Source organism: Aulostomus chinensis, chromosome 8 (assembly GCF_037954235.1).
Source record: "Aulostomus chinensis isolate RoL2024-O1b breed Wild chromosome 8, RoL_Achi_v1.0, whole genome shotgun sequence".
NCBI lineage: Eukaryota > Metazoa > Chordata > Actinopteri > Syngnathiformes > Aulostomidae > Aulostomus > Aulostomus chinensis.
This window is the reverse complement of record NC_141327.1, coordinates 27,017,723-27,033,230: the sequence shown is the minus strand read 5'-3', so window position 1 is coordinate 27,033,230 and position 15,508 is coordinate 27,017,723. Positions and strand designations below refer to the sequence as shown.

The 15,508-nt window shown below is 44.5% G+C and overlaps 1 protein-coding gene across 1 annotated transcript; it reads right to left on the bottom strand.

Moving 5' to 3' along the window:
• Positions 1–23: 23 nt before the first annotated feature.
• Positions 24–15,368, bottom strand: LOC147257853 (3',5'-cyclic-AMP phosphodiesterase 4C-like). The gene is made up of 17 exons (XM_086212046.1): positions 15,181–15,368; positions 13,243–14,044; positions 12,175–12,309; positions 10,826–10,953; positions 10,559–10,741; positions 10,423–10,462; positions 10,114–10,184; positions 9,245–9,407; positions 8,051–8,144; positions 7,766–7,923; positions 5,718–5,816; positions 5,437–5,601; positions 4,483–4,582; positions 4,245–4,399; positions 3,953–4,075; positions 2,950–3,132; positions 24–2,097 (listed from the first exon to the last, which is right to left on the bottom strand). Exons 2-17 carry the CDS (start codon positions 13,282–13,284, stop codon positions 1,222–1,224), a joined length of 2,715 nt encoding a protein of 904 aa, XP_086068172.1. The 5' UTR covers positions 13,285–14,044; positions 15,181–15,368; the 3' UTR covers positions 24–1,221.
• Positions 15,369–15,508: the final 140 nt, after the last annotated feature.

Here is a 15,508-nt window from a genome sequence, read left to right as displayed (position 1 = left end):
CTGCAATATAAAATGAAAATCCATCAGCATCATTGATCATATTTATTATGACATCAGCAGATTAAAATACATGTTTTTTATGTACATATATGTAACAGGGGTGATAAAGTGCCAAATTTTTATTGTTTTTTTTTTTTTACTTATATTTTTTTTACAAAAAAAAAAAAACGAACAAAAAAAAAAACTATTAGTGGAAGACCATCACACCCTTTAACCTGCTTCACACAATTCATTGCTTCATGGACGAGTAGCCCCACCCCCACCCCCCTCGTTTAGAGGCGGGCTGAATTGCTCAGTGCTGCTGGTTGTGGGACAGTTTGGCACCATTCACCCGGTCATCACAGTCTGGAGGTTGTGAAGAAACCGCCGTGATAGGGCGAATACTGGGTGTTAGAACTGGAACCGACATCGGCGCGTGAAAGAAGTCAGTCTTAAACTGCACGACAGACAGTTCCGCCTCAGGAAAACGGTCCAGAGATTATTGATCCAGTACTGCAGATGTCAAGCATCGCTGCTTTAGAGTCAGGAGGATCAACAGATCCGAGCCCAGAGGAGGAACTCCACTGTTGTTTATATGTGAAGTTTTTTGTTGTTGTTTTTTTTAATAGTAAATATAGGACGGACTACATTTTCCAGACTTTTTTTGCTTTTTACTTTTCTGACGAACAGAAGTTAACATTCTTTTGTTCTGGAGATGACGGTCGGTGTGAATCTTCCTCATGAGGGAGACAGAGACGATGGGATCAGGTGAACAGGCACAAACTTATTTGCATGTAAATATTCCAGGTTTTTAGACTTCAAGGAGCTACAAAAGGTCGATAAAACAGGTTAACCCTTTAGTACCCCCAGTTGATCCCCTACGGCAGTGATGGGTGTACAGCTATCAGGCGATGAAGACCAGTCTTTATCACTACCAGGACATCTGCACGCCACAACAATCTGGCCGCTCAGGAAGACGTTGACTCCACTGAGGGTTTGGATGTCCGGTGTTGACGTAAATGTTTCTCTGGGAGCTGTGACGTTGGTTTAAGACATTTGGAACAGCGCTGGCCATCAGGGTCACGTGATCAAGTGGACTGAGCACGTTCTCTGGAAAGGACATCTTCATCCTCTTCCACGTCAGAGACATCACCGTCTGTTTTTGCCTCTTCCTTGTTTTTATCTCCTGTCGATGACCTCATCAGCTGTATTTTCCCTGTTCATTTTTTTTTTTACAGCCAACTAACTTTCCTCTTCCTCCTTATTTTCATCCTCCTCCTCCTCTGCTTCTTCAAACTCTTCCCTCTCATCAACCTCTGCTTCTGCCTCCTCTTCCTCCACTTCGTCTTCCCCTGTCCCACCCTCTTGTTCCTCTGTCACCTCCCCTGCTTCCTCCTGCTCCTCCGCTTCCTCCCCTCCCTCTTCTTCCACGTTCTCCTCTGTCTCTCCTGCCTCCTCTTCCACATTCTCCTCTGTCTCTCCTGCCTCTTCTTCCACATTCTCTTCCTCTTCCTTTTCTTCATCCATTTCTACTTCTTCCTCCTCTCCCTCTTTTCCCTCTTGATCATCACCCTCCTCCTCTTCCTGCGTTTTATCTTCTTTTCCTTCCTGATTTTGCTCACTCTCCACTTCCTCTTCCTTTTCATCCGTCTGCCCCTCTGGGTTCTCCTCTTCTTGTATCTGTTCCTCTGCTTGATCTTCCGCCTCCTCCTCCTCCCCCTCTACTCCATTCTGTTCACTGTTGTGATTCTCCTCGTCTTCTTTCTCAGTCTCTACGTGGTTCTGCTCCTCACTGTTGTGCTCTTCTGGGCCACTCAGGGTTCTGTCGTCGTCCTCGTCCTCACAGATGGCTTTCCGGTGGCGAGCGTTCCTCTCGCCGCTGTTTCTCAGGTGTATGTGGTTGTGGTTGTTATGCTCCAGGTCCTCCAGCGTGAGTTCAAACTGGAAGCGGTCATGTTGGAGGTGTCTGTCCGGGGGAGGTGAGGGAGACTGGGGCATGATGTTCAGGTACCACTCCCTGTTCTCCTCCAGTGTGTCCAACAGCTCCTGGGCGTCTGGGTGCACCAGGTCGGCCCATGTCTCCCAAAGTGGGTGAACGATGTAGTCAATGAAACCCACCTAAAGAGTGAAGGAGACATGGTAAACACCCAGGATGCATGTGTTTGCTTTCTTGCAAGTAGGTAGAAGAGCCCCGTTACCTTTCATATCTGGTCATTCTGTATAATACTGGACAAACTAGCATCGCATAAAGCAAATAGCTAACATGGAATTTGGCTAAAATCTGGGGAAAAAAGCCTAAAGTTTATCACTAAACAAGTTTAGAAACAGAAATTTGTAACAGGGATGCGCGATAAAATCACCACAGCACTGTTTTTAGCACATATTGGTCGTTTTGTGTAAAATATCAGTTCAATGGCCAACATTTCATTTTGGCCCAGTTTTTACTTAAGTCTCTTCTTTGCTAATCATTTGTACTGTGAGTATATGATTTATAGATTTTTCTAAATGTTTTGGGGGGAAAAAAATGTTTACAGGTGTCTTTCATTAAGTCAAAATGTTACAATATAAATGTGTTTTATGCCAATAATATTGACATCTTTAGTTATTGGCCAAATCAGTTACAAAACACTGGCATACTGGGAAAAGAAAATCCAGTATTGGCATCCCCAGTTTCAGAGTGGAAGTGTGAGGTGTGGGACTATTTCCTGCCTTGGCACAGTGAATTCGTGTTTGGCACTCCTGTGATAAGTCGCAGTAATTTTGCACCACAAATAGTTTAAATACTTCTTTCTTTGAACTGAACCGGGTGAGTTGCACCAGTATCTCTGCTTAGATAACTTAGTTATTATGTCTGAGGGATCGTGTGAGTTAATATGAGTAGAATGCAGATTTTGCTCGTTCTGTGCAAGTGTGCCTCAGGATACAGAACAAACACACTGTTACCATGGCTGGAAGAACATGGAGATTTACCTGACTCTTCTCCACGGAGGCAGTGTGTTTGTCACACATGGCGCTGATCTCCATGCCCCTCTCTCTCTCCTTGTCGCCCTGTCGAAAGAACTCCTCCATGATCCTCTCTGTCCACTGTCTGTACAATGGTAAATTCTTGGTGGGGTTGCTCAGGTCTGCACAGTGCACCATGTTCCTTAGTACCTACACACACATGCGTACGCAGGATGGAGGAGGCACTTCAGATGTGTCAAAAACGAACTGGACAACTGCGGTGGGGCCAGAGTGTTGGTCACAGTCATGATCCATCCTCTCATCCCTGTTCTCTTTATTTCATGTTACAGTAAGTCAGGTTTTTTTTTTGGGCTCCTAATCAGAACGCACCAGCGTCAGGCATTTTACCTTTTGGAATCAGCAGAGGTCGCTGCTGCATAGCGAAACCACGCAAGGCTGCTTTGCTTCACCAAAGCATGAAGCATACAAAAACACATGACTCTGACCAACAACGTGTGCGTATCTACAATGTCAACCCAGACAATAAAAAGCACAATCGTGACTCCCCTCAAAAAATGGCACAGTGAATCTCAGGACCAAGGAGAAAGGGAGCAAAACTCCAGAGTGGTGGAGGATGGACTCGGTCGGACTGCAGCCAAATCTGATTTGCGACGCAATCAGATTCATCTCAAATCAGATTTTTTTTCTGTCCACACTGTAATTTGCAAGAGATAATATCCGATTTGTTGTGTCCAGGCATCACTAGCCGATCCACAAGACACATACTGACCAAAATTGACTGAGAATTGGGTTTGGAGTGACACAAAAGACATTCTGAAATAACTACGAATGTCCAGAGTGTTCACTCTAATGCGGAAATGTGATTCTTAGTACATTTCTTTATTACAAAGAAAAAAACTGATTCCATGAAGCTTTTGGTTGTCTGACTACAATCAATCTGGATTCTAACAGATTTGGACATGCAGTCTGAACAAGGTCTATTGTAGTGGTGAGTAAATGAAGTCCTCACCTGCAAACGTTCTGTATAGTGATCCAGGAGCAGCACACCAGAGCTGGTCACCTTCTTGGTCTCCACCATCGTCTTCAGGTCTGCCAGCAGAGTCATGTGTTTGGACATGTCTGTAGCCAACACCTGGAGAGAGACCGAGACAGGCTGGTCAGACCTAGACTGGCGTATCTTAGCCTGTGGAGAGGAATTAATGATCTGTCGCTTCCCCTAAAATGGTAAATTTCCAAGGAGCTGAGATTAAAAAAAAGAGACCCTGAGTGGGAGACGTGAGCGTGAGAGAGGAGGTACTAACCATATCGATGACGAGCTTGCGGAGGCTCTGTCGTTCCCGTTTGGTGAGATTCTGGAAGATGTCACAGTTCTCCTGGTGCAGAAGCTTGAAGCCCACAGCGAGGTGGTGGTTCTCCAGGACTGACTCATCGTTGTACATCAGGGCCAGCTCTGAGTCTGAGCACAGGGACGAGGAGGGGGGTGTCAGCGCTGTTTACACTAACAGCATGTTTTTACCGCTTGTCTGTCTGAGCACTCACTGGTGTTGATGAGGAACTGATTAGAAACGCCAGGGTGGTCGACATCGTGGATTGCGGCAGCGAACAGAGCGGCGAGGATCTCCAGGTCGGTGAAGACGGCCTGAGAGGGGACAGGAAGATGAGACAGAAAGTCAGTGGCCTTCAAAGGGGGTGGAGAGTTTAGTTAAATCAGGATTATAAAACAATGCAGCACTCATAAAAACTCACTGACACATGAATTCTAATCTCAGTTTTATGACGTCAGACTTCACTTAGCTAATAATTTCACCCTCAGAGCAAAGTTAACACACTGCTCTTCAGCTCCAAATGTGACTGTAAAAACACACCACCAGATTGTATATACTAATATGTTCTATTTAATATATCATCACCTTCTGAAAAGAATTGCATTAGTCATTTTTGACTTTTTTTTTTTTTTTTGCCTGAATCAACTCCTTTACAGTGTTTGTCTCCAGTTTTTTTGTTTTTTTCTGAAAAACTTGAAAAAAAATGACTGAGGCGATTATTTTAAGAGGGCGGCACTGCCGCCTCACGACAAAAAGATTCCTGGTTCGAGCCCCGGCTGGAGCACGGGATCTTTCTGTGTGAGTCTCCATGTTCTCCCTGTTCCTGCGTGGGTTCTCTCTGGTAGTCCAGCTTCCTCCCACAGTCCAAAGACATCAAGAGGGACCAGGTTAATCCAGACTCTAAACTGACTGTAGGTGTGACTGGGAGAGCCAATGGTTGTCTGTCTCTATGTGTTGGCCCTGCGATGGACTGGTGACCCGTCCAGGGTGAATCTCGCCTGAAGGCGACTCCAGCCTTGATGGAATAAGCGGTAGAAAATGGATGGATGGATTATTTTAAGAAGGCGACGATATTCCTCTTTCTACGTTCAGCGAGCAGGTTATATCCGTGCAGTTCTACAACAGGAGTGTGCGTGTGTGTGAGAGTGTGTGAGAGAGGGAGACATACATCAAGAGCAGGTGTGGAAAGGAGGACATGTGTGGACTGGGTGACATCTGCAGCATGTAGGCTGTTGTGGTATGCTACGTTGCCATGGTAATGGTCCTCCAAGGTCATCACATAAGTGACAAAGGTGTCAACCGGGATACGAAACGTCTTGAGCAGCTCTCGCTCCTGAGGAAGGAAGAGAGGGGTGCAGAAATTCACACGCAGTCCAAACAGAAACGCACAAACACTTGCGGTGAGAACGATTTTAAAGAACACCCAGCAATGGTCACTCATGTGAGTACCTGGAAGATGGCGTACATGATGCAGCTGAGAGGTCTGTTGTTGGAGAATTCTGCTACTCTGAATATGTTAAAACTCCATTTGTCCAGATCCTCCAGCTCCTGTGTAATACCACACACACAGATACACACACGCATTGGCAGCCAGAACGTCAGCAAAGTCAGAAATGCAATGCTATCTTTAAAATATGTTTCTAAAAAAAAAAAAAAAAGCATTAATAATGAACCCATAGTATCAAATGTAAATATGCCAGATTTAGCTAACAGGCTTTCATAGTGATAATAAAGATAATAGTACATTTTATTTGTTCCCTGACAGGTTGATGAGAAAAAGAATAAAAAGAAAAAAAATCACATTGTACAATAACAAATATCACCAGTTCTTGCTTCCAGAAATACGCTGCAAAAAAAATGCCACCAAAGGTTTCAAATTTTTACATTCGTCTACGTCATGAGTGGTTAGCACTCTGTCTCACGCTTGCAGGCAATAGTAACTTCATTTTTAGACAGAGTTTTCACAGCACCAAGACATTTAAACGCAGTTAAACAAAAGGCTGAAAAATGAATGTGGAATAAAGTTAATATCCTCTGTTTAAAAAAAACAAAACTTCATGATTTAATGCAGTCAAAATGATTCGTTAAATCAATCATTCAAGTCCAAAGTGTTTTCAGTTAAGGTGACATAGTGAAACCGGGTCAGTACAAATACAATCATCAGGGCAATGATATGTCATCACATGGATTTTAGGTCGCGTTACGCAGGGTAACGCACTCCTGACGCGGTGTGTGTGTGTCTGTTGTGTGTGTGTGTGTGATGATTAAAGGAATTGTCAGTGAGGTCTGCTGCCTTTGAACAATGATCACACAGCAGACCTCCCTTTCATGTCACTCAGAATAACCTTGCGCCGTCAAGCCAGCAACAGGGAGTAAAAAAGAAGGACTTAGCTTAGCATAAAGACTAGAAACAGCTCGCCTGGAGACTGCAGGAGTCCAGCAACCAAAGGACGACAACAAAACTCCCAAGAAACCGTTCAGAATTTCTACTCATAAATACCAGAAGTTCTTGTGTTTAAGTGGGCAATGTACAGATTAAACACATCAGGTACGATGTACCACTGTGGGCTTCAGCGGCTCTGATGGAAAGGTTAAGTTAGGTTGTTAAAATGCCTGTAGGCTGCTGGCTGCAGGCCATACTCAAGGTCAAATGAGGACAAAAGCAACTACAAATTAGAAAAGCTAGCTAGGCGGCTTAATTAGGCAACGGAAGCTAACACTGACTCAAAACTCAGTCTGGGATTTTGATGACAGTTATTTTAGTTCATGAAAGCAATCTAAAATATGGTTGCAGGCTGATGTAAATTTGGTTGAAGGCTTAAGGTAATTCTCAAGGTCAAATAAGGGCAAAAAAAAGCTAGTTTGGGTACTCAATTAGGCAAAGTATGCTAAGATTGACTTGTTTGGCATTTTGGTAACAGTACAACTTTAATTTTAGCTTTTCAGGTCCAACCAAATTTTGGCTAAAACTAGTTATCAGAAGAATCCAGGCAAACGTCAACTGGATTGGAGGCTTTAGATCATACTCAAGGACACACGGGGACAAAAACGTGAAAATAAAACAGCTAGCTTTGTACAAGTCTTTGAACAAATATATTCCTATTTAGCAAAACAAGTGTGTTAGCGATCCTCTCATCTCCCTCTTTGCATGAAACGAGCATTAATCCAGAGATGTCAAACAGTTCCTTTAAAAATGGGTAAAGCCCTCATTGGAAAGTATGTGTTGTAATTAAATTACTGTATTTGACCAATTATCCCTTTTATCCAATGCTACACAGGAAATCTCCCATTTCAGTCCTAGAGTGATGTTGTCAGTGCAGTATCTCAGCAGTAAATCTGGACAAGAACCAGACTGCCGGAGCCAACAAAGAGGCCGGGCTATCTGGAATGAAACTGTGCTTCGGAGGAAACTCGAATCAATCAGCGCGCACACGGTGAACATGGTTGATTTGTGTAATGTATCTCATGTGAGTCAGAGGAAAAATAGACAGCCAGACCTTGGCGAGCTCATCCTCGTGATCCGTGTTGACACCGAAGCGAGGCATTGAGGTGCTGGAGAGGGAGGAGCTGTGAGACAGTTTCCTCACTCCACTGATGTGACTCATCGGTTTGTCTTTCAGAGTCGGAGACGGGATTTCCACTTCATTCTGCTTGTCTACAGATTCATATGAACACACACACACACACACACACACACACACATACATATAGGATGATTTATTGTTTGGCAGATGTGATGCAGACTCACTGTTGGTGGAAAATCTGATTCTGGTGGTACTCACCCAGGAAGGTGCTGGAGATGTATTCTGACACCTGGTTACCAGAGCGACTCATCTCCGACAGGTGGGACAGCTCTCTGTTCAGCATCCTCTTAAACTGTGGCAGAAAAGCACATATGAATGACTCGGTTATTCCTGTGCTGGTGAAGCTGTCGGTGAAGATTATAGGTCTGAAGGGGGGATACTCAAGTAGTCAGTTGGCTCTTTCAGATTTTGGGATATTAAGCTGGTTCCACAAGGCAGATCATGAGGATTGTTGCCAACACGGAGACATCTCACATCTATTATAAGCCTTGTCAAAGCTGCAGGGGTCCTGGGAGGATGTTAACAAGGTGGTAGAACTCGTTTTGGATACAAAATTAAAGTTGGTCCCAAACTTAGGGGAGGAATCGTGAACGTCTTATTACGAAGGGTCCTTCTTTTAATGAGAAAACAACTAACAAAACCCTAAACAAATGTATTACAGGGTTTCAGCTACAGCACGAAAGAATGAGAACATAATTTGCATATATATTAATAGCTGCTAAAACACAGAAAAATTGCTCTATTCCCTGAAAATGTTAAACTCGAGGACTCAGAGATATTTGTTATCTAAATGATAGATTACATGAATTGCTTAGTACATTCGAAACACAGGAATCTGTGTGTGTTCGTGCTGCTAAACAACATTTCTGTGTTACATGGATTTGTTAAAACTGGAGATAAGAACCTAAGTATGGATAAGGGTTTAGAACAGCCCCAGTAAAAACAAAAGAACGCAAACATTCTTGTCAGATTTTGTTATTTTTGGCCGATCACAGTTTTTACACAGTAAATTTAAATTTCATTTGACTGTAAATAACTTCAATGTCACTGTAAATGAAATCTTTGAGCCTCAGTCATGAAAAGTTCTTGAGCATAAATTTACAAATTAAAAAAAAAAAATTTTTTTTTAGACACATCAGATTCTATTTAAACCAAAAAATTAAGTCTTGTTGGCAAAAAGAGAAGCCGGATGGGCTTTTGTTGTTCCTCCAAAAGTGAAGTTTAAAATAAAAAATCCTTTGGTGCTGAAAAACAAACGAGTGCGTAGGAAGGGAAGCTTATTATCATCAGTATGTTCGCACTAAAGTCAGAGACCAGAACAAGAATCAGTGGAACAAATAAAAATTCAAGCTTTAACATCCTTTGCAATAGAATTCTGAGGTGTTTGGGTACCTTGTTGGACGCCATTTCGCTGACAGAGCGATGAGTCTGAATGGTTTCCAGCTGGTCCAGACACCAGTCCAGTTCCTCCAGCGTGTCCAGGGCGAGCTGCTGGTACTGCTGGTCTGATAGTGTCGCCCTGGGACTGACGCACACTCCACCCAGAGGAGACCTCCTGGCACAGAGTTTGGAAAATTAAGGTTTTGGGGTTTTTTTTTCAAAATTGGGAAGATGCAGGTAGATGGAAAATAGTTGACTTCCTGTTACTGAGTGTGAGGTGACTCTTATATCAACAGGTGGAGCTATTTTAGGGAACCCAGATCTTCTTCTTCTTCTTGTTAAAAATATTGCCATGCAATGACCTTGTAATGTTTTCAGTTGGATTTTTGTGTTTGTTTGTTTGCTCCCAGGATCTTCTTCTTCCTCTTCTTCTTCCTCTTCTTCTTCTAGGCAGGTTGATATTCAAATGATGTTCCTCTAAGGCACCAACTTTTCTGGGGAACACTCTAATTGTCCATCTCACTCTAAAATAAAAACATCCCTCCATTTTCAACTTTTTTTTCCAGCGAATTTAAAGTATAGTCACAGTTATAGTCGTGCATGCAAGGGCTGTGTCAGAGAAAAGTGCATTTCATGACTTTTGCTAACTTTCCCATCCACTACCAGTCACTGTGCTAAGCTTACTAGCATTCAGCTGTCCTGTGGGGGTCTGGAGCTCTGTAAGGCACCAGAGAAGCGCGAAGGAGATCTGGAAGGAGCGTTAGCCAGAGTTTTTCTCTGCTGACTGGGTTAAAGGTTTTCTAGACCTCCTCTTCCCTCACCACACAAACACATCATCATCATGATGGTGACGTACTTCAAGGCAATAAAATGACACTGACTTTACTGTTGGTGTGGAGACGTTTGCAAGGATGGTGAAGTTGCTCCGTACTGATCGCAGGCTGGCCAGAACCTAAATCATCACACAGGTTGGAAGCAGAAGAATTGCAGGAATAAACAGATGTCCTGAGGGGGATGAGTTGTGTGCGTCAGCTTCCAAAAAGCCGCAATACAATTATGCAACTTGTTAATTAAAAGAAATGTTAATTTTCCAAAGCTTTGAAGCCCAAACTTCAGAAGAATTTAGGGTCGAGATATTTTACATAGGCCATTCATCTAGATGCAGGACGGAAGTGTTAAGTTAGACTCACTTGAGCAAAAGGAGTAACAATAAAGTCCTCTCCTGTGTGTCTGAGAGGTGGAGCAGAAAAGAGAGAGAAAATATCAACATGCAGGTCCACAGATGCTTGTTCTCCCTCCCTCGCATTCACTCTCAGTGTCTCTCACCCTTCGCTTGCCAGAGAGGAGTTACGTGAGACTGTCTTGGGCGACATATCATAGTCTGAGTCGGAGCGGTAGAGGAAGGACTCTCTCCTCTGGCTCTGGGGGAAGGAGGTATGAAGGGTGCGCCCTGGACTCTGTGAGCCCAGAGGAGTGTGACCTGGGGACACGCCATTTTCAGCTTCGTAACTGCAACACCAGGAAAGACGATGAGGAACAGCGCACAAGGATTTCTAGTCAATACGGTGGAATTAAGAAGAGTTGCGTGTGAACCTGTCAGCGTCTGCTTGTGTGATGGAGATGCGCGGTGGGATGCGGAGGGGAAGTGTTGTCGGGCGGGACACGTTGCTCAGGACCTCTGGTGAACGGGTGCGGTCTCGAGGGCGAAGCCAGCAGGGCACCTGGAGAGTTAGAGCGACAGGAAGAGGAACTCTTTGATGTCACTGTACTCTGCGTGTAACCCATCCTGTACAGATGAGGTGAGCAACCTCAGGGATTAACTCTGGATCTCTCTGCCACTTCCTTGGTCGAGAGCACCAACATATTTCCCTACCATACACGTCTTCGGTGGTAGAGAGGACCTGGGATGGACATGACTCGACCCATGACCTTCTTACCGGGTTGTACACACCCACTGGTGGGCTACAGGGGAAGGAGGCCCCAGAAACCTCAGAATCATGCGTTTATCCAACTGGATTCAATGCAACACAAACTGGAAGTTGATTAAAGTCTACTGTAGTAACTTTCTACTTTACTTTCATTCAACCTGTTAAAATTCCACAGGCCCACGGTGGGAGCAGCTCTTCCCTAGACCATGAGTGGTGCAACATAAGGTTGGAAAATAAAGATTTAATTGATGTGAAGATGGCAGCATGGAGGTGCAGTGGTCAGCACTGTCACCTCTCAGCAAGAAGGTTCTGGGTTTGAGCCCCGGCTCCAGCACGGGATCTTTCTGTGTGAGTCTGCATGTTCTCCTTGTTCCTGCGTGGGTTCTCTCTGGTACTCCGGCTTCCTCCCACAGTCCAAAGACATCAAGAGGGGACGAGGCTGATTGATACTCTAAATTGACCGTAGGCGTGACTGGGAGAGCCAATGGTTGTCTGTCTATATGTGTTGACCCTGCCATGGACTGGTGACCTGTCCAGGATGAACCCCGCCTCTCGCCTGAAGGATGCTGGGATAGGCTCCACCCCCCCATGACCCTTAACAGGATAAGCGGTAGAAAATGGACGGAGGATGGATGATGTGAAGATACAACAATAGTAATGGTTTGGTGCCAAACTTAATACTTTTCAGGGTGCTGCTCAGATTATGCCAGGATCATCTCATACCAAATCACATGAAATAAATTAGTTCATCTGGCTGAGAGAGAACGTGCGAGGTGATGCGAGACGAAAGTTCAGGGGAGGTTAAACAACGAAACACACAACAACACATCAAACCTCTGGAAAAGCCTATCAAACAAAACAAAACAAAAAAACTATATTTAAAGCAGAAGGTTGAGCTGCACAAGTTACATATGTGATGCCCAACAGGAAAGGTGGCCATCATCAGGGGCCCATAGCTCTTTTCTCTCCCTCAACCCCCGAGCAGAGTTTGGCGCCCATGTTTAGTTTCAGTACCTGGAGACTAGACGAGAGTCTTCTGCTCCTCCCTCGGCGAAGCTCGGCCCCCAGTGTAGCTCCAGATGTATACGATCGGCTGTAGCGAGATGACTCTGCCTTCTCCGCAGCACCTGATATGTCTGTGTCATCGCCCTGCAAGACAGGAAGGAGGGCAGGTTTATCTTTGAGTGAATAAAACAAAGCATTTCATAAACAGCACAGTCAGAATATGTGAATTTAGCGATGACAGTGAAAGAACTCCATTTGTCTCTCTTTACCAACCATATTCAAATGTCCTGTTGCAATTCAGGTGAGTGAGAAACGAACAAAACAAAAAAAACAGACAAAAATAATTTATACATGTGTGTTATGTGTGCATGCACGTGTGTGCGTGTGTGTGTGTGTGTGTCTGGGATAAGGCCTCTACAGACTGAGCTCTTAGAGGCAGATCTGCACTGCAGTACCGTAGCAACAAAACACTGGGGGAATGGTACCAGTTGCTAGGCAACAGTGCCGTGTTGCTTCCATGCTGCGTTTGATGTCGTTCAAACCCAGATGTGGAAGGATGCACACACACACAAACACACACACACACACACACACACACAAATATGCGCATGCACACACGCACGAGCACACACACACACACACACACACAAACACACAACTGTATGGGCATTTGCTCAGCATAATCAATAAAAGAGTGTTTGAATAATTAATGGTACTATGTCCTTCAGCCTAGACGATACCTTTAAAAGAACACACACATTCTCATGGCGCGCCACTTCAGCTGCGGCTGGTTTACGTGGACGAGAGTGACAGACGGGGCGGCTCACACTATGAAAGCAGAAACTGACGGATACAGACTGAGCGGTGGAGTGCAAGTGAGTCCACAGACCTTGATGACAAGAACAAAGGAAACCCTGGCTGTGTAACAGTGGAGAGGTTTGTATGTCATTCAACAACATTCACTCACTCACACACACACACACACACACACACACACAGGTTCTCCCATAGTAGTGACAACAGAGCTGGTTATGTCTCTCAAGCGTATCAGTGATTTGTTTATATTTCTCTTCTCACCTCTTCTCCAGTCACCGACAGCACGCTGCGGCTCTTCTTCATCCTGATTGGCTCGTTCTGGGCCCCAGGGCGGAGCGTTCCGGAACCCAGGCAGCAGAGTAGGTGGAGAGCCAGGACCGGAGAGGTCAAAGGTCACTGCAAGGTCAAACCGGGGTCAGACCGGGTCACTCCCGGCACCCATTGGAGCTGACTCAGCCAGCCAAACGCCTCGCTCGCACTCCGTCCACACCTCAGTCGTCAGATGGCTGAAACTGGGCGTCTCAATGCTGGAAACGATGCATTCAAGCACCCCTCAGAGGCTCCAGGTTCAGTCTGAGGATGCCGACCTTTGTTTTGAGCTGGGGTTTTTTTTTTTTTTTTTTTACAAGCAAAAGTTGAAAGAGACAAAACTGTCACTCCATTTTAGTACAAGCTAACGTTGGTTTCTGGGGAGAAAAATCCACAAGCATGTTGTCTGGGTTGGCCAGATGAGCCAGTGGCACATCCCCATTAGAGTTTGTGATGAGACTGGTGTGGAGCTCAAGAAGAAAACATTTCTCCAAGTCTTCTGATCCAACATGGAATATTGTTTTCATGTTTCCAAGTTGCAGAACTCTATTAATACAGCATCCCAACAATTCAGAAGCCAGAATCCAAAGCCTCCCAGGTCAGTTTTCAGCTTTCTGATTGGTCAGTAGGATCCAACGTCTGCATAGAGAAAAGTATTGAGGATGATCCGCTCATCCAAGAAGACATCAGAACTCCTGGGTTGGTGTGTTCGGATCCCTGCGTGTCTCCATGTTCCCTCTTTGGTTCAGGTTTCCTGTGAGGAAACAGAGATTAAAGAGTTAGTGAGAGCAGAATTTCACAGCTAATTTGGTCTTTGAGTCATCGTTCCTCCCTCCGTTTAGAACGCATTGCCCTGCATTTATGTAATGAAAATATTTGATGCATCATCAGAAATGGGGATACACACACACACACACACACACACACACACACACACACACAGCAGTGCTTAAATAAATCACAAATGGCAAATCAAGTAAGTTTGTTGTAAATCAACTTGCCCATATATTTGAGGGTTATTCCAACTACCTAATTAGCTCTTGAGTGAACAAACATTCAACAATGGTACAATTCTATATTCTAATAAATATTGCAGTTCCTTGGCAAAAAAAAATCATTCATCATGTAGAACACTAAGTAGGATAAAGCTACAATAACAGAATGTTTTGATTGTCAGTGTCTTGCAGGAGCTCTTCTTACATTGTGGCTAATTCTGAGGAGACGCTGCAACACCAAAGCTCTCCGATGTTATATAATTTACTCGGAGCAGTCCGAGCTGACCTAATTCCATTGGATAGGACAGATTCAGCATATCAGAGTGTTTCTGATGGAGCTGGTACACAGACAGACTGTGGTGGTGGAGATGACTTTTACCAGGGTCACCAAGAACACACCCACTCAACGAAAGGAAACACCAGAGTCTGAGAAATAAAAGATGTGTGTTTGTGTACGTGTGTGTAAAAATCTACAAATTCATCGTAGTGAAACAGTGACTCAAATATATATATATATATATATATATATATATATATATGCACAATGAGAATTCTGAGCACAAACACACAAACACACACACTCACACACACAAGGGCTGCCACTAGAACCACTACAGATGAAGCAGCTTACAAAACCAAGGAGCAATGCATCAATATGCAGCTCAACTAGCAGCCTGCTCTTCTGTTACAAAACCCTCAAAAAAAAAAAAAAAATATATATATATATATATATACAGACATATATATAAAAAATACACACTGAAGACATGAAAATATGAGGACTGACATCATGCCCATCGGCGCTGCAAGAGATGTGTGTCAGACAGGCACACATGTACACACACATTCACACTGGCAGTCAGGCTGCAGCATGTAAAAATAAAAACACACTCACCTTGATCGCCTCAAGATCAATGGTATGATGGGCTGGGCCTGCTACGCTGTTACTGGTGTCCTTCCCTCCTGTCTCAGCAGCTCCCTGCAGACCAGCAGTGTGTCACCACGGCGAGAGACAAAAACACTTGGCGTCTTCATGCATATCGGTTGCTTCACCAGCTTCCCTCCCTCCCTGTCTCTCCTCTCCCTCTCGCCTGCCACAGTGGTCTCCCCCAGCCACTCCCCACCACCACAGCCTCCATGGAGAAGCCCATCTCCCCTCCCCTCCCTTCTCCTGCACAATGTGTCCATTAATCTCATACAACTGCCTCCGCTCCTCCGCTCCT